Below are 26,586 nucleotides of genomic sequence, written 5' to 3'. Positions count from 1 at the left end.
CAAAAGTGCTGAATATAATTTAAACTACATTACCATCACTACTTTAAACTACATTATCAACAATATATACACATCTCACTTCCTCTTATGAATTAAAAAGAGACAACTATCCAAATAGTTGTCATTTTGTTACGGATCTCTTTCAATTTCAAATTTCAATTTAAAACGCTCACAAAACAAAATACCCAAGAAAAGAATTTCTTCTGAATTTGCGCTTTTTTATCGCAAAAGAAATTTTATAATTTTACAAATTAAATAAAGAAAATAGAAAACCAAAAAATTGTGTAAAATAATTCATAAATAATATTATGCTGGGTGAAACAACATACAATTGGGACGATCTTCAAGTCGGACGATTTGATTTGAATCATTCGGAAAATTTCTTTAGTAAGTACCAATTCCACTTTATTAAACAAATAATGCAAACAAAAAAGAAAACAATAAAAATATATATGTATTAAATCTTATTCCCGTTATACAGCTGAAAAACATTTTAAACACGAAAAGTATTCAGAAGAATTTTGTCCTCTAAAAGAAATGGGTAAGTTGCAAGTTTTCTTTTTTTTTATTAAATTACATCAAATCAGCATGTTTTGTGTCATAAATCCTTTCCAGCTGCAATGAATATAGATGATTCATTCTCATCTTTTGAAGAGACCCGAGAGAATAAAGAAAACAATGAACCTTTAGCACCAAATATTCAAACAAAAAATGACAATCCTTTGTCAATTGCAAAGGAACAAATTAAACTTGAAAATAATGCCCAACAGAATCAAGTTAAAATCGAAACACTTCCTTCATTGTGTCCCTTATCAGATAAAAATCAAATAAAACTTGAAAAAACTGTCGATCAGAATCAAGTTGTTGCTGTAGTAAAATCACCTCCTTCTCCATCCCCTTCGAATGCCAAACGACGACCCGCGAATCTTTTAACCAAATTTAAAACTCCAACAACTTCGGAAGTAAAAAATGTCAAAGCTACCGCAGCTAATAAAGTTGAACCACCACATGCTTATGATTTTAAAGATATTTATAAAAAGAAAAAAGAAGAAATGATGAAGAAACTTTTGGAAGAAGAAAAGAAAAATCGAATTTTTCACAGTCGACCGGTGCCAAAGTCTATGGCAATGCCAACACAAAATAAACCTCATTCTGTACATTTTTTGACGGTGCCAAAGACACCGGTTGTTTTGAAAAATTCGAGAGAAGCTGAAGGGAAGAGAAGACAGAGAGTAAGTAAAATAACTTTTTTTCAAGAATCGAAACTTACTTTACTTTCTTTTTGGTTTTTTTTAGTTGGAAGAATATAAGAGAAAAAATCAACCTCAACCGTTTACGAGTAGAAAACCATTAGTTCTAAATGAAGAACCTTTTAAGCCGAAGAAAACAGTACAAACTGTTTTGCCACAACCTTTTAAATTAAATGTGGAACGTAGATTGGGTGAAAGGAAACAATATGATGAACAAAATAGAATAGCTGCTGAGGAGAAGAAAAAGCAGGTAAGTCGTAATTAAGAATATATTGAACCTAACTAGTTGGAAAGTGCCTACAACTTTCTATCCTAGCACAATATACAGCAGACATATTTTAAGGTATATATTCAGTTTTTTTTTTAACAATTCTCAGGCTGAGAATTATAAGGTTGTATGTCTGCAGGGGTTTATATTTAACATACGATACAACCCTATAATTCTCAGCCAGCGAATTATCTAGTACCTGGATGACCGAGCTTTGCTCGGTATCTTTAAATGTTATTAGATTACTTTTGGTGAAAAAATTATAAACCATATTTTTCGTGGCATTCTAAGATTAGGGTTGCCAACCGTACTGTAAAAAAGAGTATTGTACTCTATTTCACGTATGTATACTCTATAATCTATAACTCTGATAGAGTACGTCAAAATACTCTTTTTTTATCACCACATAAACATCTTAACATTTACAAATTGGTGAATAACTTTCATATTTCTAAAGATAATTGAATGAAAAAGAAAATGAGGCTTAAAATATTCGACCTTATTCTAAATTTGAACAATTGTAATTTATACAGTACAAAACACTATAATTTTGGTCGTTGTTTTAGTAATACCTACTTGTTTTGTTTGTTTCTTAGTCGGACTTAAAATTTATTTTTTTTCTTAAATTCTATTTTGTAATGAAATTGAATCAAAGGAATATTCCTTCCTTTTTTCAAAACTTAAACTTTTTTTTTTCAATTGAAAAAATGAATCGCAACTGATGCAATTTTGCTTGATTTTGCGATGTTTATTTCGAACATCGAAATAAAAAAATTTATAGAATATTATTACCTTGATTTTTTACAAAAAAAGGTTTTTAATATAAATTTAAAAAAAATGTTTAAAAAGGATTTTTTTACTTTTTCAGAAATACATATTAGGTTAATTTTTTTTAAATTCTAATTTTGTTTAAGACCTCAAAACATAGATTTTATTCTTGTAAAAAATCAAGGTATTTATGTTTGAGTTAAGCTTCTTATTTCTTTTTATTTCGATGAATTATATTGGTAACTTCAAAAATTGTAAGCTATATACTATCTGTTCTTGCAACTTCAGCATTTACTGAGAGAGTATTTTAGGTCATGAATATGAAGTGGTGAGATTATAGGAATGGGGGTTCATTGAAATTGATAAAAAATGAGCTCTTAATTTATATAAATTTTGAATTTGAATGTTTAGAGCTATACACATTTTTTAAAAATAACAAAATTATTGTTAAACATATACTGCAAGAAGCACCAAAAAATACATTTTCAAGACTTGAAATAAATGGTACTCTTCTTTTTTCAAATGTACTCTTTTTTTTCGTCTTAAAAAAGTTGGCAACCCTACGTGGGTTACAAAAAGTTAACGTTTTTTTTACGTTTTGAATACATGAACAAATTCTCTGTAACTAAATACATTTACATACATATTTAATCTAATCTGAAGATAAATCTTCTAGACTAGACACACTTCAGCTTCGGAAACTAAGTCCATTTGGCTGATACAGCACAAGACATTAATACAACAGAGAAAGTCAAAGAAAGAAAGAACAACAGAAACACATAACTACGTGGCACAGAGGGGAGACATCGTTGACAATTGTCTCATGTTATTGCACAGGTGGCTTCAGTTAAGCTGGCGATTATTAGAAATTCTCTGTAACTATTCCTAATACTAAGTGTAGAAACATCAACCTTGACAATTATATAAATAAAACTCCAGATAAAGGCTATTTAAAAGAACCATTTTCATTAATTAGTGTTTGAGTACCAGACGTAAAACAAAATAATAAACTCTATAACAGTTGTCATATTTGTACAACAACGACAGAAAAACGACTTTCATTCTTAGAGCAAGTTGTTTTCGACCAACGTTTTAGTACAAACGACATACGTAAAAGGAGTGAATGTATGATCTTCTTTTCTATCTTGATGCACGAAGAAAAAAATAAGTCAATTAGAATGATACAAAAACGTATTATTCAATGTATTCATACTACCAATTAAAGAAATAACTTAATAGTTTCAATACATGATCAAAAATGTCTAAAAAAAGATTTCGCGGATTTATTTTGTTTCCGCCAAAAAAAATAATATACGAGAAAGTACTTCCGAAATTTTGGTTTCTCCTATATATATATAACATTTTTAGGTCGTTTAAAGTTATAAGATAGTTGCAGAAGTTTCCTTATAAGACTCCTTGCTTGTTTTTGCACATGATAGACTAAGGACCCACAGTAATTATGTGTATGTGGGTGATAATATTAGTTTGAAGGGTTTTTGGTTTGTTTGATTAAGATGTGAAATTCTTGCCGACCCTAGTGGGCTAGTTGCAAAATAAAATGCATTAAGAGTAGTGTAGTTTCTAATAGAACTTAGTTAATTTAAAATATTTTTCTTATTTTGTTGTTCTTTAGTAGTGTCCTCGGCCAAACCTTCGACTTCGACCATTTTAGGCCGAAGTTTTGGCCGAAGCCGAAGAATCTGTTTATTATATTGAGCATCGTATTAGGCGCCGAAAAAAATTAAAATTTTTGAATTATATTTGTAAAACGATTATCGTTGAAACTACTTCGTTTTCGTTGACTCTACGACTGCCATTTATATATCGTTTAACTTTCGTTTTCGTTAAGCTGTCATAATAATGCGTTTGCTGGTAGAATTCATGTGAGCCTCAAAAAAATATTTTTTTTTGGTTTAGTTTTGCCAAACGACTTTCTCGTTTTACATAATCGCTCTTCGTCGTGACTATCGTTTACTTCAGTATCGTTGACTTGCCGCTCATTTCGTATTACGTAATAGACCCCAGTTTTATTCTAGGAGCAGTATCTATGGCGATACTTCATTCATGTCGGGTTGATTTTATGAATTGAGTTTTATTTTATTTTATTACTTACGCAATATATTACACGATCATGTTGAAAAGATGTCTTTTGTCAAAAAAAAAAAAAAATGTCGAGAAACGGCTAATATAGAAAATTGAGATGTCTATGAGTTTTTCATCAGTATTAATTTTTACTACCTTACGTTGTTCATTTCATTCATTTTTTATGACTACACATAAAAAAAGTTTTCAAAACCTAAACATTGTAGACCTGAATTGGAAGGTTTAATTATAAAAGCTACGCTTTGAAGAATTGAGATTCTTTAGCTATTCAGTAAACAACTTGTTCAAACTGAGAAATGTTGCGGAAACTACATGTAAAAATCGTTCTGAAATCATCACTTAAATTGAGGAAGGCAAATCGCTAAAACCGGACAGGGCGACAAATAAAGACGAGGATCTGCTTATATTTTTCTACTACTCAGTAGCTACACATGAAATCAAAACAAATAATTACTTGTGTATTTGGTTTTTGCTGCTTTGCAAATAAAATAAAAAATGTGTAGCTACTGAGTATTAGAAAAAATAGGGCTTTTAACAACAAGGAAACGCAATAGAACAAAAACAGCACCTAAAATAAGTGCCGAATAAATACAACACAGAATAAGCCGGTGTCCTTGAAAACGTTGAAACAGAGACTAAGAGATGGTGGGCTATTTCGACAAGTTGCTGTTGACAAATCCCTTCTTCGGTAAAAAAAAAAAAAAACAAGATGAAACGGTTATTTATGCTACGCACAACTTTCTGTTGTGGTCATTCCTTAAGACTATTGGGGGAAGACGCTTTGCTCTCAACTCAAACTGATTGGTGAAGGATTCTTATTTCAACACGATAAAGACACTAAGCACACGTTCAGATATGGACCGCGTAGTCATTGAATGTAAACTCAATAGACTTGTTGTTGGAAGATCTGGATAGAAAAGTCCGGGATCAAAGGACCTATATGCAAAAATACGAGCTAAAGATCGTTCTCACTTTCAGAGGCATGTAAAACATGGAGTATATTACAGGACTCAGTGCCAGTTTAAGCACTACCGGCGCCCCTGGGCAAAATTGTACGTGGCGCCTCTAAAAAAGCTCAATTGACAAGTTTACCTTTATCTCTGACTTTTTTGTTTAAACACATTTAAAGAGATGTAGATCCAGTATTTTGTATCTGAACAACATTTTTTTAAAAACTTTTTCAACTACATTTATAGCTGCGTTCCTTTGGAAATATTTATCTACTTTTTAGTACTTAAAGTTGCTTTGAACTACTTTTTCAATATAGCAAAGTAGTTCAAAGTAGTTTTAAGTACTAAAAAGTAGATAAATATTTCCAAAGAAACGCAGCTTATGTCGTTTTCGATTGGAATCACTCAATGATTCACTCATTCTGAAATATAATAAAAAAGTTTGAATCGCTTTCACTCAATTCTGAAATTTAATACCTTTATTGGTGAACCGTGCGTCTTTTCCACAGCCTGAACGAGTGGACTTTAAATTTGGTACAGCTGATCTTTATGGAATCCTGAAAGTTGTTTTTTTTTTGTATATATCTCGCTTAGGGCTCAGTTATTACTATCAGAAAAATCCATTAGAAAAATTTTGTTTTGCTATTTTGAATACTTTAATCTATTATTTTGGGGAAAATTTTGATGAAATAAATTGAAAACATATTCTCACTAATTTTTTCAAAAAGAATAAATGCATCTTGTATTAAATTTTATTCACAAGTTCATTTTATAAATTTAACTGATGAAATTTCATATTACTGAACCGCTGACTGCCCAATGCCAAAAAAATTCCAATTCGTTTTACTGATGTTGTTCCGTTTTTTAAATTTTCCGGTGCCATCATTAAAAAAATTACTGATGGAATCAACAGTAAAAAAAAACAACAAAAAAATCGTTTGAGGCACGAATGTCAAATAAACATTTAATTTAATGACGTAAATTTACTGATTGCCATAAACGTTCATCAGTAAAAGATTTCAGATTCCTGATGTTTCAATTTTTACTGATAGCTATAACTGAGGCCTTCATACAAATTTTTCAATTTAAACCAAATATCTCAAAAACGGCTCTAACGATTTTGATTAAACTTGGCAGACGTAATATTCAAAACGATTGCAATAAAACTGCATTTTTATTTTTTTCCAAAAAAGTCAAGTGAAAACAATTTTTTTTTCATTTAACAAAATTTTGCCCTAAATGTCGGCTCTTCCCCAATATCAATTTTTTTTTTAAATTTGAACTGCAAGAACAAGTACCTCCTTGCGACCCCAGTCGTATTTGTTTGACGTTTAATTACTTATGTCGTTTTCGATTGGTTTCACTCAAGAATACACTCATTCTGAAATCGAATGGAACAGGCCAAGTCGATTCCAATCAATTCTGTTTTTTATTTTGTGTTTGTGAAATTTCAAATGTCAAATATTGATATTATTTTTTTTTTCAAACGAAAAAATTATAAAAATTAAAAATCTGAAGACGACGGAAGAAGAAAATGTTTAAAAAAAAATCATTCCACTGCATTAAGGTACCCATTTTAAACTTTTTATTAATTTTAATTTAATTTAAATTTTTGAATGACAACAGAAAAAGAATGATTGAGTATTTCTCTCTCGAAGCGTCCGGAATCATTCAGAAGCCTTCAGAAAGTGTTTAATTCGAACGAACATGACAGACAAAACGCTTCACAGAATAAAAATTCTCTTCTTGATTTCAAAACAGAATTCACTTAAAATCACAAATATTTATGTCGTTTTCGATTGGTTTCACTCAAGAATTCACTCATTCTGAAATCGAATGGAACAGGTCAAGTCGCTTCCACTCAATTCTGTTTCTTTATTTTGTGTTTGTGAAATTTCAAATGTCAAATATTGATATTATTTTTTTTTTTTCAAACGAAAAAATTATAAATCTGAAGACGACGGAAGAAGAAAATGTTAAAAAAAAATCATTCCACTGCATTAAGGTACCCATTTCAATCTTTTTATTAATTTTACTTTTAATTTAATTTGAATTTTTGAATGACAACAAAAAAAGAATGATTGAGTATTTTTTTGTTGACATTTTAGTGTTCATGTATTAGTGCTTCTGATTTTAAATCGAGAAGAGAATTTCTCTTCTGAGAAGCGTTTTAACTGTCAGTTTTGTGCGAATAAAACACTTTCAGAAGGCTTCTGAATGATTCCGGACGCTTCCGGAGAGCCAATCGAAAACGCCATTAAATAATCAAACGTCAAACCGAATTTCCTAGTAGATACAGATATAAAATTTTAGAACTGAGTGGAAGCGATTCAGTATTCAGAGCTCAGACTGTTTTATTGGATTTCAGAATGAGTGAATCTTTGAATGACACCTATCGAAAACGACATTATTGTTCTAACTTAAAAAAATAAATGGCATAATTTTTAATTTTTTATTTTGATTTTGAAATTCTAACAAAAATTATTCAAAGTTGTTTTCTGAAAATAATTTTTTTTAAGTATCCATTCGTTAATTTAATTTTGTTCATAACACCCTATACTAAAATCATTCAACGAACAATCCTCTTGAACACATCCCCCAAGTTGAAATCTCTACATTCCGCAATTCAGCCTGTTCATTCAACCATGCAATGCAACAACAAAATTTTTATTGTCAACTGTCAAAAAGAATAAAAAAAAAATTCCATCAACTCGAACTCAGCCAACCCGTGAATTTTGTGTGTCGTCGTCGTTCGTTGTGTCGTTCATCAAAACAATTTCAAGGTGCAATCGTAGCACTTTTTTTTTTTTCTTCAGAAATGTGTTGAAATTGTATTTACAATTTATTCAATTCAAAAATCAAAACCATTTATTCGAATTATTCCAAATTTAATTTCGAAACTCAAAAAAACCACCCAAGAAAATCATCTCTCTTTCTGATGAAGTGAGTCACTTTAAAAGTGTAAAAGAAAAAAAGAAAAATCGCCATTTGGAAGTGTAGTAGCTCTACGAAGAAACGAACAAAAAAGAAGACACAGTTGACTGACTGCCTGCACACTTGCACCCTTGTCAAACCATCATCACAAAAAAGTGAGAAAGTGCGAAGCAAGAAAATCTGCGGAGAAATCCACTATTTTTTTTTTCATTTTATATTTATTTTTCTTTTATTTAATATTTATTTTAACTCTCAATATTTGAGCTACATACGTTGTTGAAAAAAAATTAAGAAAAAACAAAAAAAAAGTATTTTCGTGGGAATTTTGGGAAAGAAAAATTACAACTCACAAAGGTGAGAAAAAAACCTAAAAAAAAAAGAAGTTCACAAAAAAGTGAAATCTTTCCAAGAGAGACAATTTATTATTATTTAGTCGATTAAAACGCCATCTACAATTCCACAATGGTCGATCGTCTAGTAAATAGCGAAGCAAACACTCGTCGCATTGCCATGGTCGAAAGCTGTTTCGGCAGCTCTGGCCAACCACTCGCCATTCCGGGCCGTGTGCTCGTCGGCGAAGGTGTTTTAACCAAAATGTGTCGCAAACGTCCAAAATCTCGTCAATTCTTTCTCTTCAATGATATCCTTGTCTATGGCAATATTGTAATTGGCAAAAAGAAATACAATAAACAACACATTATGCCTTTGGAAGAAGTCCAATTAGAAACTATCGATGATAATGGTCAATTCCGCAATGGATGGCTTATCCGTACAACTACAAAATCATTTGTAGTTTATGCTGCCACTAGTACCGAGAAACAAGAATGGATGGCACATATCAACAAGTGTGTTGAAGACTTGTTGAGGAAGAGTGGCAAGAAGCCAGTTGAGAATCATGCTGCAGTTTGGGTGCCTGATAACGAGGCATCGATATGTATGCATTGTAAGAAGACGCAATTTACAATGATTGTTCGTCGCCATCATTGTCGTAATTGTGGGGCAGTGGTTTGTGGACCATGTTCGTCGAAAAAGTTTTTGTTGCCTCAACAGAGCACAAAATCGGTTAGAGTTTGCCTTAAATGTTATGATAATTTGAGTAAGGCTAAAGCTCAAGAGGAACATATTAAAGAAGGGGGAATTGCTTCCTCAACGACGGTCAATGTATTGGGTAAAGCAACGAATAATAATGCTGCCGGAACTGTATCGAATAATGATAGTTCGGCTGAAGATGATTCGGATGGTGATGATGATGATTTGCAAAAACAATCACAGCATCAACATGCGGAGCCAACATTTTATGGTGATTCGTCAATCATATCGGATAAGATTGAGGATGGAGGAAATAACTCGGTAGTAGGAGCAGCGACGAGCACTAATAATAATAGCAACAGCAAGTGATGTATAAGAAATGTTGGAGATCGAGGGGAAGAGGAGGGAGTTAAAACGGAAGGAGATATGAATGGAGGAAGATCAGTTGGAGGAAGTAGTCGAAGGGTGGGTGGGAGAAGTAATAGAGATCGTGTAGAGGAAGAAACAACAGCGACAGCAACAACCACCGCCACCGATTTGCTTTCAACTGTTATCAATTTTGTATCTTGGCGAAAAACAAGAAAAATTTAGCATTATTATTATCAGCTAAAACAACAACAAAAGCAACAAAATAAGAATAATAATAATAAAAAAACATTTAGAAATAAAAATTCTACTACTATTACAACACAACAAATAACAACACACAACAATCTGCGAAGCAACAAATAAAGAAGATGTTTTTTTTTTTAATATTACAAAATAAGGAAATGGAGTATTACTCAGAATGTTTAACGTAAGTATATTGACTGTTTAATATTTTGTTGTTGTTTTTTTTTGTTTATTTATTAACAAATATTCAAGATTATGGACTTTATACCTTTATACTGTAGCGGTAACAAAGTAATTTAATTTTACATTATTAAGTTGTTTTCGCAAATTTGATGAATCACTAGAAGTTGGATCATTTACAGCTGAGTTTTGTAAAACTATTATAGAAAGTTTAATGATCTAGAACAGGCTTAGTATTAATAAAAAAAATGCATAGAGACAAGATTCTTTTGACGCAATGATATATTTTTGTTGCTTTAAGCTCTTTTATTTAATCAATTTTATAAAAGGCCCTCTCGTGAATCTCCAGGGGTATTTCGTTTTAATTGGAATTTGTTGTATACGATCGCGAATCTTCTTTGGAATTTGTTTCCAGGGAACAAAAAATCCTATAAAATTTCAGCTAAATTTTCCCAGAAAATTTATTGCAGAAAAAGATATAGCAAACTTTTGATTTTTTTTTACAAACATTTAATATGTTTGTGACTTGTGAACTTGATGAGTAAATCAGTATTACCAAGTTGGTAGGTTTGTTTCTTTGCTCCTCCGTTTCAGGGCTATCGGATAGGCTATCTAGAATACCCGTATCTAGAATATTTTTTTAAACGAAAAGCTATCTATCTTGCCAAAGTAGCTACAAAAAAAAGTAAATATCTATTTTTATTTTTTTATTGTTGGATAGTACTTGCGCAATCGATTTGACTTTATTTCTTGCAAATTTATTTAATTTTCAAACTGAATAATTGTGGGAAAAGCAATCAAAATAAAAAAGACCTCACGTTTATTGGCAAAAAATTTTACATTTATCATACAAGTTTTGTATCCACTATTTCACTTTTCGCACTCCAACAATTTTTTTTTTCTAAACTGACAACAGCTGATTTGATTTTGATAACTGCGAAATTTGCGCTCTGCCAAAATACCCAGGGTTGTTCAGAGTGCGTTCAGACCGAGCGGACAACGAACACTGAGCAAATAACTCTGGTTGAAAAAATATCTACCAAAAATGCTTCAGGACGGGTTCAGAGCAACCCCGAGTACCTAGTACTTTATTACTTAGCCACGATTTTATAAATTTGATTGGCCTCTTTTGGTAAACTTTCGACAAACGTCCGCCATCTACTTTGTGGAGTAGAAAACCAAGCTTCTTTGATTCCGACCCAGAGATCTTTGGAATTTTTTTAATTTTGATAACCCAATTAACCCTGACATCATTCCATAAATGTTCAATTGGATTAGGATCGGGACTCAGAGCTATGTTTGATGCATGTTTAGGGTCATTGTCATGTGTAAATATCCAATTTACTGGCGAGAAATATGGTTCAATTGTATTCTGCAGTATATTAATAGTATTGACCATGGTATAAAATTTTTTAAACTTTTTTTTCACAAATTTTGACTTTGAAATCAATTATTTCAAAAACTATTGATTGAAATGACTTGATTTAAAAATTAAAATTTAGGCCCAATTTATTCACACTCCATTAAATTTAAAGTCTTCATTAAAAATGGGAAATTTTAAAATTTGTAAATGATTTAACAGATTTTTTATTTTTAATGGGGCCTTTAAATATAATGGAAAGTGAATAAATTGGAACTAAGTGTATTAATTCTGGCTTTTGAAAAAAGTATCATTTGTTACTGTAAGTGTTGCCGTCGTTTTTTAATATTTTTTTTTTATTTTGAGTCATTTTTTAGAAAATTGTGTCTGGCAAGGTGTTGCAACCATCAAAACTGTCTGGCTCTTGAGGTAACATCTTTTCATAGGTCCCCAAATAACATATATAAAATTTAGCTGGTATACTATGACGAAAGTAGGGTCCTAATTTTTGCAAGTTTAGGGGTGTCTGGCATTGGAAAACAACCGTCATAGGTGTCTGGCAATGGACGACGAGACTTCTGAAGTTATCCTTAAGAAAATATAAAAAAATGAAGCGGTATACTTTGACGAAAGTAAGGTCCGATTTTTTACACCTTTAGTACCGTTTACCTGCCAAAGCAACCACAACCCAGAACTAAAAAGTCCCTGGTCGTTCTTACCTCTATGGGGGGTATGCACAGACAAACTTTCAGCTGGTATAAAATAACGAAGGTCTGGCCGTCGTGGGCTCTTGCTCAATTTTATTTGTGAATGAAAAACTTTAACTGTGTGACTTAATTGGTTTTTGAAATGACCGACTCAATTCTAATGTCCAAAAAACTAGGTACATACATCCACCAGCCCCATTTCAAAACTGTTGCAAGAGAGTCTGACATGAAACATGAAAGTCAAATAACAAGTAGCGGGTTATTATAACTCCTAGCGTAAAACAAATAAGAGTTAAATGAATCAAATAACTTGAGTAAGACGCAGTACCACGTACAAAATAAAGTATAGAAACATTCTGTTTACAGAAGACAATAATATTAATCTTAAATAAATTTTAAACAAACAAAGTATACTTTTTTTATCTCAAAAAAACTGCGAATACCAAGAATTGTCTTACGTTGAAGCAATGTACTTGATTTTCTTCTGAATTTATTACAAGTTAGGATCTATTTACCTATCAACGGACTCTATGATTCTATAATTGCTTTATAATGATAATAAGTATTTGCTCAGTGAATTCTTCTTATTATTTCAACAAAACCAAAATAGTCCCGCTAGTATTGGCTTGAAGTATTTTGCACAACAGTGTCGAAAACAGTATTGAAGCAATTACGTGACCCAGTAGGATGTTTGTTTTGGTCGAGTATATCTAATTTTGACGGACAAACGAGACATTTTCAATGTCATCTCGATAAAACATTCAGTTTGGTAGAGACACCAAACCCTTTATATTTCATTTATAAAACATATAGAAAAAAACAGTTTTGCTATATTTACTCTAACTTTTCAAAATCAGATATAAGATGGGTTATACTTTATGATCAGCCCATTTAAATGTAATAAAAATGTAATCATTCAATTTCCAAGACCATAATACTAAATTATTAGTATTCGACATCTAAAACAAAATTATTATTTAGAGGGCATATTTTATGATGAAATTATAAAACTCTACACACACCCACCATTAATATGGGTACAATATTATTATAACCCTTTTACTTTTATGTACACATCAATTGACGCAATGTAAATTGTAATCTGAACAAAAAAAAAAATGATTTGCATGACGTATCTTCGAGAGGCATTTACAAATCAACTTATGTATGAATAAAATTAAATTAACTTCAATCTCAGATAATGAGATCAAATGCAACAAAATATGATTCATGATCATTTTGAATGTTCTTATTAATAGATTAGTTTATATTCTTTTATAATGTTTTGGTTCTGTTTTTATTTATTTTATTTTTTCCTGTCTGTTTGTTCAACATTTACGTCAATTGTATGATAAGAGATTCAATCCAAGGAAAAATAGAAAATTAGATTTCATTTTACTTTCGCATGTGGCTTTGTTTCGAATACCTATTTGAATCATATTCGGATGCTGGAATCAATGATTCATTGAGGCAGTTGCTTGGCGAAACAAAATTTTAGACACTTCTCTCTGGAGAATGATTGATCTGGAAAATATTGAAATATTGTTCAATCAAATAGAAAAATATAAACAATTTTATTGCAATAACATTCGCAACACCTCCACAATCTAATTTAAGCTAGCAACAAGTAATGAATTTACCGTTATCATTCCGAATGTTTCCTTTTATTTGACACCGAATGACAGTTTTATTGCCTTAAAAAAGTCGAAAATCCGTTCCTGATTTGTAATTGAATTAAATAAATTCTCTTGTTCATATTAACCAAATTTTCGTTCCCTTTTTGTTTAAACCTCTGTTCTGTATCTTTATCACTGGCTATAAACATTTTTGAACAACCCATAAATCCATTTTCTTCCATAAATAAAGCAATTTTTTTCAAATTCAGAATTTATGAATTAAGAAACTATGATTTTGAACAAAATTTCTTTTATTTTGATGAGATTTAATGGATTTTAAAGTCATTCAAATATTTTATCGTCAGTGATAAAAGTTACAAAACAGGGGCCTAAATAGGTTTGTTTTTCTCTCCCACATTTGATAAAACTGGTAAATCATTCCATGGAATAAACTTAAAAAAATTCATATTCAAATTAAATAAAATACAATAAATAATAAATATTTAAAATGGTTATTTAAATATAACTGTCTGTTATTTTTAGATCCATGACAAAGGTCCAAAAAAATCCTTCAACTTAGGAAAAGCTGATTCATGTACTTCCTTGTAGTCATTTTTGTGCTTTGATCATTACGCTCCAGTGCTCCATAATAGATAATTACTTTACCCTGTCGACTATAAAAGCGTATTAGAAATCGTTCCTATTTGCGCAAATCGTGTTCCTTTGACGTTTTGCCAACTTACATTTGAGGCTATGAGAACAATAGTGGAACCCACTTTTTTCAAAAATAAGTTTTTAATAAAAATGATTCTCTTAATATATCTATTTTACCACAGAAACTATATTAATGCAGCTAGATTAGACTGATTCAAAAAAAATATTTTGAAGTGAAAACTTCTTTAGTATCGTAGTGATTTGAAACAAGATGAAACGAAAACGCCACACGAACATTCAACTTGTTATAACTTTTTTGTTTTAGTAGATAGATGAATGAAATTTGTACTGTAGATAGGTAATTAAATAAAATATAATTGTACAAAATTTCAATTAATTTTATATTTAAAATTCTGAGATAACGGTTTGTTCTTTTTCTATACACGTTATATCTTTTGATCTAGTGCACATAAAAATTTGATTTAATACGCATGCTGATAACATAACCTTTTATTTGATACATCACACAACTGTACATGCTCCACAAGTTACACAATCTTAAATTGAAAAATCCTGAAAACACCTGTGGAGATCTGTTGCCGATGACCAGCCACCAGTGTAGGAAGTACGGTTATCTCAGTTTGAAATATCGACATGGTTGGATTTAAACAAATCTTATGTCGTTTTCGATTGGAATCACTCAAGGATTCATTCATTCTGAAATCCAATAAAACAGTTTGAATCACTTCCACTCAATTCTGTTTTTTGTGTTTGTGTTATGTCGTTTTCGATTGGTTTCACTCAAAAATTCACTCATTCTTAAATCGAATGGAACAGGTCAAGTCGCTTCCACTCAATTCTGTTTTTTTATTTTATGTTTGTGAAATTTCAAATGTCAAATATTGATATTATTTTTTTTTTTTTTATTATTATTATTATTATTAATTTTATTAAATAGTAAGTAAATTACAAATTCAATAATTGCTTAAACTAGAATTAGCTGCCAGGGCTATCTACTAGATATAGTAAATATATATGTATGTATATATATACAGAGATAGATATAGAGAAAAAAAGAATGGATTATTATTACTTATTATTATTATTACAGTAAAACCCGGATAAGTACCTCACATTAAATGTCCCATTTTGATAGGCACTAAAGCGGGTAAGGTACTTACAAGAACCCGCTTAAGTGCTCATATTCAGTTATCTCTATATTTATTTAATAATAAAAAAAACATGTTTGATTACTAAAAACATAATCTTCACAAAACAAAATTACTTTGAAAGTTTAAAATAGCTAACTAGTTAATTTCTAGCTTTAGTAGAATTTTTTAATTTTAAAGCGGTTAAGGAAACGAAATTTTTCTTACAGTTCAAACTTGTTTCAAACGTGTACTTAAAAGAATTATTTGCAAGTAAATTCAATTATAAGTATATTTGAAAAGCCAGGCAATTAAGCGGGGAAGGCAGTTAAGCGAAAGGTACTTAAAAGATGAATTTTATGTGAAAAAAACCTTAAAATTTTGGTTCTAAAAAAACAAAGGTACTTAAGCGGGTTAGGCACTTAAGCGAGAGGCACTTATCCGGGTTTTACTGTATAATTTTTTTTTTTTTTTTTAAATAGAGTTTTCAATTTTTAGAGTTTTCATAATGTTGTAAACTAAGTTTATGTTTTCGATATTTATATTTTTTAAAAGATGAATTAAGTTGTGGTTGGATAGTTTTGCGCATGTTGAGGATACTTTTGGGCAGGAAAGTAAATGGTTCATCGTGAGGGTGGAATTTTCTTCGCAGAGATGGCATATGGGTGGAGATGTTTTATTGAACAGGTGTTGATGTGTTATATATGAATGTCCTAGTCTGAGCCTGATGTAGACCTTTAGTTTACTTGGTGGCATGTTGTTGGGATAGATTGCTCTGACCAAGCGTCTTTTCTTTTGAATTTCCAGTTTTCAATAAGGAACCTTATGGTGTCTTTTTTGTTTTATTGAAAAAATGATTTCAATGGTTCTTTTATTGCGGATTTGGCTTCTGCATCAGCTGTTTCGTTACCAGCGATTCCAGCGTGTCCGGGAATCCAAACGATTTTTAAGGTTTCAGAGTTCAAGATTAGATGGTTGCGTATATTTTCTACAATTTCAGTAGAGTTGGAAATATTTTGTAGGGCTTTTATGGTAGAAAGGCTGTCAGAAAATATAATTGTTTTATTTTTCTGGGCGTGAGTTATTGCTTTATATATAGCGAATGCTTCGGCAGTAAAAGTTGAGGTATGATTTGGTAATAGTCCTTTGGAAACAACTGAATCGGTACTATCAACAACAGCAAAAGAGGTGTATGTTTCTGCTTTGGATGCATCCGTAAAGAGTAGTTTCCAACCGAGGGACTTGCAGTTCTCCGAAAATTCCAAAAATAGAGTTTTGTATATATCCACAGAGGTTAGGTTTTTTGGATAGTTGCAAAAATCGGTGTTTATGGTGTAATTTGGAAGGTTCCAAGGTGTTTTTTTTTTTTTCAAACGAAAAAATTCTAAAAATTATAAATCTGAAGACGACGGAAGAAGAAAATGTTAAAAAAATCATTCCACTGCATTAAGGTACCCATTTTAATCTTTTTATTAATTTTAATTTTAATTTAATTTAAATTTTTGAATGACAACAAAAAAAGAATGATTGAGTATTTTTTTGTTGACATTTTAGTGTTCATGTATTAGTGCTTCTGATTTTAAATCGAGAAGAGAATTTCTCTTCTGAGAAGCGTTCTGTCTGTCAGTTTTGTGCTAGTAAAACACTTTTAGAAGGCTTCTGAATGATTCCGGACTCTTCCGGAGAGCCAATCGAAAACATTATTACTTTTTTTGTAGGCATTGTAGAAATATGATTGAAGCGTCATATAAAAGGGAAATAATAATGATGGATTTAATGGCGTTAGAAGAAAAACGAGATTGTTTTGCTTTTCTTATGAAAACTAATTGGTTTAAAAAATGTTTGGTCTTTTTGTAGATGTTGTATAGACATGGTCGATATAAATATTTTGAGCTGAAACAATAAGCTTTCAGGTGGTATAAAATTTATTGTAGGTTGTCATATAAAAAAAGTGATGGAATAAAAAAAGTTTTATTTTTTCGATTTTTTTATTGCAAGAAAAATAATTTTTAAGGTTTCACTTCAACCACGTGTGAATTGCACACATGATTTTTTAATTTATTAGGCTGTCATATAAAAGATATGAATTTAAAGGTGATGGAATAAAAAAAGGTACATTTTTCCGATTTTTATTTTATGCAAGAAAAATAATTTTTAAAGTTTCACTTCTACCACTTGTTAATTGCACACATGATTTTTTTTGTTCAAAGCATTACCGAAAATATTGTTGGAAATGACAAAAAATACTGTAAAAGTTTCAGCCCTTAATATTAACATTAAGTACCGCCGCATCGCAAATTTCAATTTCCCACGTGATTTACATGGGAAAGATTGTGTTTTTGAGTTTGGAATTTTATAACTTTTTAATGATTCATCAAAAAGGCTAGACTTAATCATTTTTTTCGAATCAGTCTAAACTAGATACACTCAAAACTAGATAGCACCCAAAAAAAGTGTTGTTTTAAAAAACCTGTATCTTACATCTCTCGTAGCACATATTTATGTAAATAAGTCGAAACACCTTACGCCAAACAGTCGATTTTCTAACTTTTTCACCTGCTTCAAATTTGATTTTGAATGTGGAAAAGCTGGAGTTGGAGACAATCCGAAAGATTTTACGTCTACCAGATGGTGAAGTCACTGTAGATGTAAAATAATGTATTTCGTTTGTATTTCCTTTTCATTGTTTTCCATATGAAAGAGTTTCTTTTAAACATTTCATAAAACAAGTTGCACTACCCACAACTTCATGTTCAACTTCTTGGTTAAGTTTTTTTTTTGTGTATTATCTTCAGGAGTGAAAGTTTATGCGAAATATTATTAAAAAAGCCTGAAGGGTTTGAGGTTTAACTTCATTAGTGGAAAACAAAGATCAGAAATAACAGTCAACTTTTATTTAAAATTGATTTCTCTCTGAGGTTAGGTTAGGTTAAGTAGAAATGGCTGTCAGGAAAACGACTGACACACTTAGACCACTTATTGGTCCGTTGTGATACCATGATTTTGCAAGGAAATTCCTCACTAATTAAACCAGTTGGAGCTTTTAATGAAGCGGTGAAGGTTGAAGATGTCAGTATTAATTAATTCAGTAGTATCTTCTAAGAAATATTTTCCAAGTATTTTTTACGTCTACTGGAAAGGACATGAGCAGAGAAGATGTTGGATTGTTTCTTCTTCTTCCTCATCAAGGCAACTTCTACAGAAGTCATTAGAGACTACGCCAAGTCTTATGGCGTGTCTACCTATGAGACAGTGTCCTGTTAAGACACCTATTACAGAGCTGATATGCAATCTACTTATAGACAATACATTTTTTGAACGTTTTGGATCTAGCCTAGTCCAGATCTGCTTGGTTGTTTGGCATCTTATCTCTGAAAGTTACCACATTATTTTAAATAGGTTTCGGCTAAAGTTTGAGATTTATTTAAAAAAATCAAAAATAAAGGTTATCGGTTGAGATTTGTTTTTTTTAATTTTTTAAATATCTCTCAATGGTTGAGATTTTTACGATGAAACTTTCTACATATGTTATAGATTAATGTAAGGTATCTGATCGAAATGCTTCTCGTATAATTTTAATAACAATAGAAGCATTAGGGCAGAGTAAAATTGGCTTTGAAATTTCAAAATCAATCTATAAAAACAGAAAGTTTCATTATTATAAGAGTTTGTACCTCAGGTCTTTTAAGAGGTCAGTACTGAAAATTTAAATTGAACACAATATAGTTTTTTTTTTTTAAGTAAGACTAAACAAATTAAGCATCTAAATAATGTGGAAATTTATTTTAATTTAATATATAAAAAGTGAAAATAGCCCCATCTGTTTAAGAGCAAGAGCTAATTTTCTTCGCAAAACAGTGAAAAAACAGAGATTTTTGAAACTTTGAATGGTGCCGACCTTTTAGCCTTATCCAATCGAGCTGAAATTTAGGCTATCTAAAAATCAGCAAATGCTGAACATTTTATGGGGTTCCCCCGAAAAGAATTGGACGAAAAAAAATTTCTATGAGAGTTGCGGTCACTCTAATGTACCTACATGCTTTCAAATATTTTAGGAAGAACAATAATTGTAAGCATCACACTTCACTTTTTTTATATGAAGTCACAAAAGTATATTTATAAGCATTAGGGAATCTTCCTTGAGAATAAACTATATCTCCTGCTAATTTCCATTACTAATCCAAATAATTTAATAGACTATTTCGAAAAGATATCATCTCTCATTTTTTGACAAATTTACTTTTTCATGGAAATGTTACCTTAATACTACTAACCTGCATCTATTATACTCTAAACTTCTAAAGCACACGACTTTTGTGGTCACTACTGTCAGCCACATTTTGTTTACAGAAATTGCATAATTGGTTAGAATTGGATATTTAAGATTCTTAAGGAAATGACAGTTGAAAAAGGTAAAGATCAACAATTTCTTAAGTCAATTTGAGACTGAGACAGGAAAAGGCAAGGGTAGTCATTGGATTTGCTTTTAAAGTATGGGAACCGAAACAATAGAGAGTTCTTATAGACATGAAACTTTAACATCATCAAATTAAACTAAATACATACATAGTTCAAACAAAATTATTCCTGAATATTGTATTATATTTTTTCAAATTGCACAAATAAAAAATTATATGTATATATTTTGCATCTTTTACAGGAGGAAGAAGAACGCAAAAAACGCGAAGAGGAATTAGTTAAAGAGCTTCGAAAGCTGGCATCATTCAAAGCACGACCAAATCCTTTCAAATAAACAAAAAAAAAAAAGCAAGGATCCGAATAAAAAAAAAATTCAAATAAAAATGAACACAATATTTAAAATTGTTATATTTTTTTCTATTAATCTATTCCTAGTTATAAATAAAATTCAGCATAATTAGACCACAAATAAAACAATATTCGTGGCGGCACTGTTAGGGCGATTGAAAAAAAGAAAAATTAATTTACAACAAAAAAAAAATATACTTAAAAAATGTATGTATTTTTCTTAATAAATAATTTTATTCTAACCGCATACACATTTATACATATGCATACATCTATATATAGATATAAATATCAAATTACTAATTTATAGTGAATAAGAGTTTTTTTTTTATATTTTTAAATATTTTGTTTATTTTTTTCTTGCATAATTATGTAATTTTTTTTTTTGGAAATTTTCTTTTCACATTTTGTTATGTATTAAGAGAGACGTTAATTTATTTCATTAAACAAAAAACTTTAAAAATAAAATCTACTTATTTTCTGTATTTGATATATTGTTTAGAAAATAACACAAAAAGGTTGACAATAATGCTTGTTGATTAAATTTTTTTGCAAAAAAAAAAAACTGTTATAATTATAAAAAATAAATTGTTTTATTATAATTCCTTTCCAATAACACTTCCTCGATATTCTCAAATCAAAAACAAACAAATAACAAAGAATGATCCTTGTCATTGTGTTGTTTTCTCCTCTGTCCTCTCGAATGATTTTTCTTTCTAACATTTTCATTTTTAATAGAATATAAATTAATGAACAAACAGAATTATTATCATATTTAAAAATTATATAAAAAAAAGAAATAATATTTAATTAAAAAGTAAAAAAAAAAATTAAATAAATTGAAAATGAAACGAAAAACATAAAAAAAAACAAGTTGTGGTAAAATGTAATCGTTTTCTATTATTATAATTTTATTATTAATTTTATAAGAATCAAACAAACAAATGAAAAATATCAAATAAATTATTTTTTACACAAAAAATATTACCTCATGTGTGTTACTGAATATTTTTAAGTTGAAAATAAGGATTGTGAAGAATATTTCATGTAAGTATGATATTTTTTTATTCTTGAACAATTTGTAATTAAAATTTGTTAAGATTGTATCACTAAAGCCGACTTAATTTACAATAATTACTTTCTGTTAAAGAGTAGGAAATTAAGGAATTTTGATAAGATATTCATTGATAGCGTTTTCGTTTGGTAAATTTCTTACAAAATATAAATAAATGAAACTTTTGTTTTGTTAGTGCAATAACTGTACCTACATTAAAGAAAAAAAATAACGACGGGGTTGATAGATGTTTTTGTTTTAACTTTGAAACATCACAAAGATTTTCACGTATTGAATAATACAAATGAATGCGATTGTATGCTTCATTTTTACTTGCTCTATAGGGCAAGTATTGGTTTCGTGTCGAAAAAAAAAATTGAGGTTTTAATCAAAACCAACATTACGATGATGGAGAATTCCAAAAAAGTGGGTCTCGCAATTCCGTCCGTCCGTCTGTGCGTCTGTGCGTCCATCTGTACACATTTCCACAGCCTAAACGGGTGGACGGATTTTCTTCAAATTTGGTACAGATGATTTTTATGGAATTCTAAAAGTTGTTTTTTTTTTTTGTTTTTTTATATCTCGTTTAGAACGTATACCTCCCATACAAAAAAATACAATATTGCGAATTTATCGAAAACGGCTCTAACGATTTTGATTAAACTTTGTATACGTAATATTTAAAGCAGTGGCAACAAAACTGCATTTTTATTTTTTCTCAAAAAAGTCAAATAACAAAACAAAATTTTTTTTCATTTAACAAAATTTTACCCTAAATGTCGGCTCTTCCCCAATATCAATTTTTTTTTTAAATTTAGAGCCAGCTTTTAAAATCTATAAGTAGACTAACATAAAAGTGCTTTGAACTGCAAGAGCAAGTACGTGCGACCCCAGTCGTGCATTTTATTTTTGTTTCGAAGTGGCGCCTAATTTAAAAAAATGTCCCAAATTAAACCGTATTCAAAACCAATTTTTCTGCGAAGGCTCAAAGGAGAACGGCTGTCTGGGGAAATCAGCTTCTTTGAAGCCCATCTAGAAAAAAAACCTTCACGGAAAATCAAACTTTAATTTTCCTATCGTGAATTTATTATTCGAACCCAATTTGCTGATTCAATAATATTCCGGAGAACAAACGGATTTACAATTCACGTGAATCTTTTTTTTTTTTTCAAAAATTAGCATTGCCTACAAAAGTTTACATCAATCTCAAATCCAAAATGTAATCAATTTATTTTCTATCTGGCATAGATAGTAAAATAATGTTGTTTGACGAAAATTATCTTCCAACAGAATTATGATCCTATCCCTATTCAACCCATTTTCCCAAAAAAATCTGTGTTGCAAACGTTTGGTCATCAAACATTATAGTTCTTCTATAACAAGCTTAAATTTATTCAATAATCTAAACAGGGCTGTGCGCAGCTCTAGCTGAACAATCATTGTTTTCGTTTCCAAATAAATATTCTTTATCATAAAATAAAAATGGAGAACAAAAATGTAAGACAAAATTTAGCACGATCTGTGTACTATACTCGAACTATTGAAATATGTAATAAGTATTTCTTTTGTATTCATCGTAGTCGACCTTAACACGAATTCCATTTGTTTCGAAAATTTCCTACGAATCCTGAAAAAACATCATAAAATCCGTACTAAATGACAACTTGTAGGAAATTTTCCATTACATATGGATTCTGTGATTTTTTGAAGTTCTATCAAATTCACGATCGTGAGTTTCATGTGAACAAAATTCCAATCGAAAAAAATAGAATTTCACATTTCCCCTATTGTGAGTTCCGGACGAAAAGTTGTTCATCTTCGGAAAACTAACCGAATTTTGAACTTTTTTTTTAAGTAATATTTTAGGTAGTCGATATTTCTTTTCTCACTTAAATGATTGTGGCAAAAAGGAAACTAGTTTAGAGGAAAATGTTAATTCCCTTCGGGTGGAACTTCCGATAGCTTTTCAAATTCCGGATGAACAAAAATATTTCGGGCGGAAAAATTGCCACGTGAAACTCAAGATAAGGCTGGATATGAATGAATTTCCGGCTATGGCCGATAATTTTTTGATATACCCTTAGAGGTTCTAAAACGTACATTGAATCACCCTTTTTTTAATTTTTGGTAAATTGTATTTGTTTACTGTTCTTTTTATCTCCTCGGGTAATTTTTTTTTTCTTTATTTAACAGACAGTACATGATGCCGGCTGGGTGTTCTAGTTTTCTTTTTGAACCACAACATAAGAACCATTCCATCAGTAAAATCAATAATTTCATAATTAAATATCAATTTTTTTTTCTTTTGATTTAATAAATTTCTATTTTTGCCTTTTTTGAATTTTGTAGGCCATACAAATCCTTTCCCTGGTAATAACTATAACGACCAGAACGGAATATTACATGTTTGTATATCTATTTCTACATAGAAACTTATGCTAATGAATTCAGAGAAATACTTGCTCTTTAATGGCAACCAAACTAATATGGCCATGTAACGACTTGAAACATTAAAAAGTGTTTGATTTTGTTAAATTTAAATCGACTGCACCATAAGTGTTCTAACAAGACAGGAGAATTCTTCTATAAAGATACTAGTAATTAGTCTAGTGAAAACAGCCGTAAAAAGTCTGTCCCTTATCATTAGAAGGTCCGACTGGTTCCTAACTCCCTAGACTTTTGTGGTATCACAATAGGTGTTAGGTCTTAATCATTCGGATCTTTGTCCGGTAGCCACTTTAACCTAACATCTGAAGGCATGATGACAGATCTTAAGGTGGGATTCTAGAGTCGTTCTTTTAGATGTACATGATTCTTTGCAACTTTTAGATAGGTCTCTGCAGTTGCATGTTAGATTGATCTTGTATGTAAAGCTTTGTAAAATTCCATTCATAGGTTAAACTCTGAGATCCCATTATATTCTTTTCTTCCACGATGGAAAGTTAATTCGGCATTATCAGAAATTTGCTACGATTACCGAAAAAACAATCACGGAATACGTTCGTAATAGAAAATTTCATACAAATCGTCATTATGACCAGATTTTGTGATTGTTCTTTCGGGAATCGTAGCAAATTCCCGATACGAATGGAATTCGTGATAAGACCGATTTCGAAATCCCATCTATTTTGTTTCTATTCCCAAAACATCCCATTCAATTGAATCAATTTCCCCTATTACGTAAGTCGTTTGTAAACGACTCGCTCTAGGAGCGCCAATTTGGGTTAAATTCGTCCTTCTTCCCTATGACACTATAATTTGAATTTCTTTACTCAAGTCTCAAGCCCCAAGTTTGGTTTCCAGGGCGAGTCGTTTTAGTACAAACGACTTACGTAATTGAGGTAAATGATATCCATTCAAATTTTAAACCTAATGCCAAAAAAGTGCTAAACAAGAAAAACGTCCATTTAAAATAAAAAAAAAAGAAAACAAGAAAAATCATTTAAGTTTACTAAGAAATGCTTTTATTTCAGTGTAAAAATGTATGTTTGTTTGGAAACGAAGATCAACGTATTACTACGTTCTTTGTTTAGAAGTTTCCATCACCACCCCATGAAGTCTTGACATTATCATCGGCCCAATCTTCGGCACCAGCTGTCGAAGCAATTGCAGTTTCAGCAGCAACCACCTCATCGGCCCAGTTATTGGTCTCTTCAACTGGATGATCCAAAACCTCATCAACCTTAACTGGTGCTGGCAACAATTCCTTAGCTGCAGCTTCTTCCTTCTCTGTCTCCTCTGGATCACGATAGAAGAACAAATCAACAACAACACCCCATTCAGATTGGCGGGAAATTGTTCCACGAAGACGCAAAACCTCACGAGCCAAGAACCACCACATCAAACCAATCGAATGTGGAGACTTGTTATTGCATGGAATTGCAATATCAACATAACGCAATGGACTGTCAGTGTTGACAAAAGCAATAACGGGAATATTGACATAAGAAGCTTCAATAATGGGTTGATGATCAGTTGATGGATCAGTGACAACCAACAAACGTGGCTCACGGAAAGCAGCCTGAATTTGATTGGTAAATGCACCGGGAGTGAAACGACCAGCAATTGGAACGGTGTCGGTGTATTTGGCGAACTTGAGGACAGCACGTTGACCCAATGGACGAGATGAAATGACGTAGACCTGCAAATAGTCGTTCATTTGTTAATGAATTTGTTCTTCAAGAAATAAATTATGATTTAAGTTAAGGCATTATTCAGTTCTAAGGTTGTAATCATTAAATTTCAGACCCGAAAGATTAGTAAAATAAATCATCATTAAAAAAAAAAATGTACTAGATTTATAGGAGTTGTAAAAAAAAAACTTACATCTTGTGGATATTCAATGGCAGCAATAGCACGTGCAGCCAACATTAATTTCTCCCAGGTTTTACCCAAATTAATGATGTTAACACCATCGGGACGACGTTTGAAAACGTATTGTTCCATTTGGTAGTTGACATTTTCACTACCTAAATGAGTGGTGGCGGCCAACATCTTGGTGACATCTTCCTCTTTAAGGGATAATATATCCAAACCTCCCGACATTGTAACGTTTATTAAGAGTTACGAGAACCTAGAAGATAAATTAATAAAGAATTTTTATTGAAAAGAATGATGGAAAAATTATAACCTTCACAAATTATGAAGCACGCACGTGGCATTTTTTTTTTTTTATTTCTTTCAAAACCACCATCTTATAGTTGAAAATGGTGGATATTGAATTAATATAAACATTACTTATTAATAAAGTTATGAAAATATCAAATAATTACTATTTAAATTGATTTTTTAAAGATTTTATGGAAAATATAAAATTTTATTTGAGAACTTACGTTGTGTATGCCACTGGGAGCTAGATCAAAATGGCAGAGCGGCATATTTGTCATGTCGAGGTTGGGTCCATTTTTCGTTCAGTTCGATGAAAAAATGTAATAGATTACTTGAAGTCAAACTTTAAGGTGTAGATTGAATGCGTTAAGTACATTAGGGTATAAGCAAAATGGAGTGACGTACGCGTAGTTGGGGTTACATGGAATGAGTTTTTTTAAATTTTTGTGTGGCCTTAAAAAAAATTCATGTTGATTTCTTTTTATGCGTTTCTTATTCCATATCGAAGATGGAATTTATGGAATATTCTCTCACACATATGGAGTTCTATCGTTACATAAATACCATAGCGCCGCAGT

At 30.7% G+C, this 26,586-nt stretch overlaps 3 protein-coding genes across 3 annotated transcripts; 2 read left to right on the top strand and 1 right to left on the bottom strand.

The window, feature by feature from the left end:
- The first annotated feature begins 150 nt into the window (after positions 1 to 150).
- Positions 151 to 20,605, top strand: LOC129911661 (targeting protein for Xklp2-A). The gene is made up of 5 exons (XM_055989528.1): positions 151 to 387; positions 482 to 541; positions 616 to 1,232; positions 1,297 to 1,500; positions 20,240 to 20,605. The coding sequence occupies exons 1-5, from the start codon at positions 309 to 311 to the stop codon at positions 20,330 to 20,332; spliced, it is 1,053 nt and encodes a 350-aa protein (XP_055845503.1). The 5' UTR covers positions 151 to 308; the 3' UTR covers positions 20,333 to 20,605.
- On the top strand, positions 7,935 to 10,098 carry LOC129911664 (pleckstrin homology domain-containing family F member 2). Its single transcript, XM_055989531.1, has one exon. The coding sequence runs from the start codon at positions 8,736 to 8,738 to the stop codon at positions 9,669 to 9,671; it is 936 nt and encodes a 311-aa protein (XP_055845506.1). The 5' UTR covers positions 7,935 to 8,735; the 3' UTR covers positions 9,672 to 10,098.
- Positions 20,606 to 24,841: 4,236 nt separating the features above from the next.
- LOC129911667 (40S ribosomal protein SA) lies at positions 24,842 to 26,318 on the bottom strand. Its single transcript, XM_055989533.1, has 3 exons — positions 26,233 to 26,318; positions 25,727 to 25,973; positions 24,842 to 25,541 (listed from the first exon to the last, which is right to left on the bottom strand). The coding sequence occupies exons 2-3, from the start codon at positions 25,943 to 25,945 to the stop codon at positions 24,930 to 24,932; spliced, it is 831 nt and encodes a 276-aa protein (XP_055845508.1). The 5' UTR covers positions 25,946 to 25,973; positions 26,233 to 26,318; the 3' UTR covers positions 24,842 to 24,929.
- Positions 26,319 to 26,586: the final 268 nt, after the last annotated feature.

Source organism: Episyrphus balteatus, chromosome 2 (assembly GCF_945859705.1).
Source record: "Episyrphus balteatus chromosome 2, idEpiBalt1.1, whole genome shotgun sequence".
Classification (NCBI taxonomy): Eukaryota; Metazoa; Arthropoda; class Insecta; order Diptera; family Syrphidae; genus Episyrphus; species Episyrphus balteatus.
The sequence above is the reverse complement of the archived record's forward strand: the minus strand, read 5'-3'. Positions and strand labels throughout refer to the sequence as shown.

Excerpts from the sequence above, each read along its gene's own strand:
- LOC129911661 (XM_055989528.1), top strand. The coding sequence starts at position 309 with ATGCTGGGTGAAACAACATACAATTGGGACGATCTTCAAGTCGGACGA. Across the intron at positions 388-481 it reads TCATTCGGAAAATTTCTTTA|CTGAAAAACATTTTAAACAC; the intron begins GTAAGTACCAAT and ends CCCGTTATACAG. Across the intron at positions 542-615 it reads TTGTCCTCTAAAAGAAATGG|CTGCAATGAATATAGATGAT; the intron begins GTAAGTTGCAAG and ends AATCCTTTCCAG.
- LOC129911664 (XM_055989531.1), top strand. The coding sequence starts at position 8,736 with ATGGTCGATCGTCTAGTAAATAGCGAAGCAAACACTCGTCGCATTGCC.
- LOC129911667 (XM_055989533.1), bottom strand. The coding sequence starts at position 25,945 with ATGTCGGGAGGTTTGGATATATTATCCCTTAAAGAGGAAGATGTCACC. Across the intron at positions 25,542-25,726 it reads CCATTGAATATCCACAAGAT|GTCTACGTCATTTCATCTCG; the intron begins GTAAGTTTTTTT and ends GACTATTTGCAG.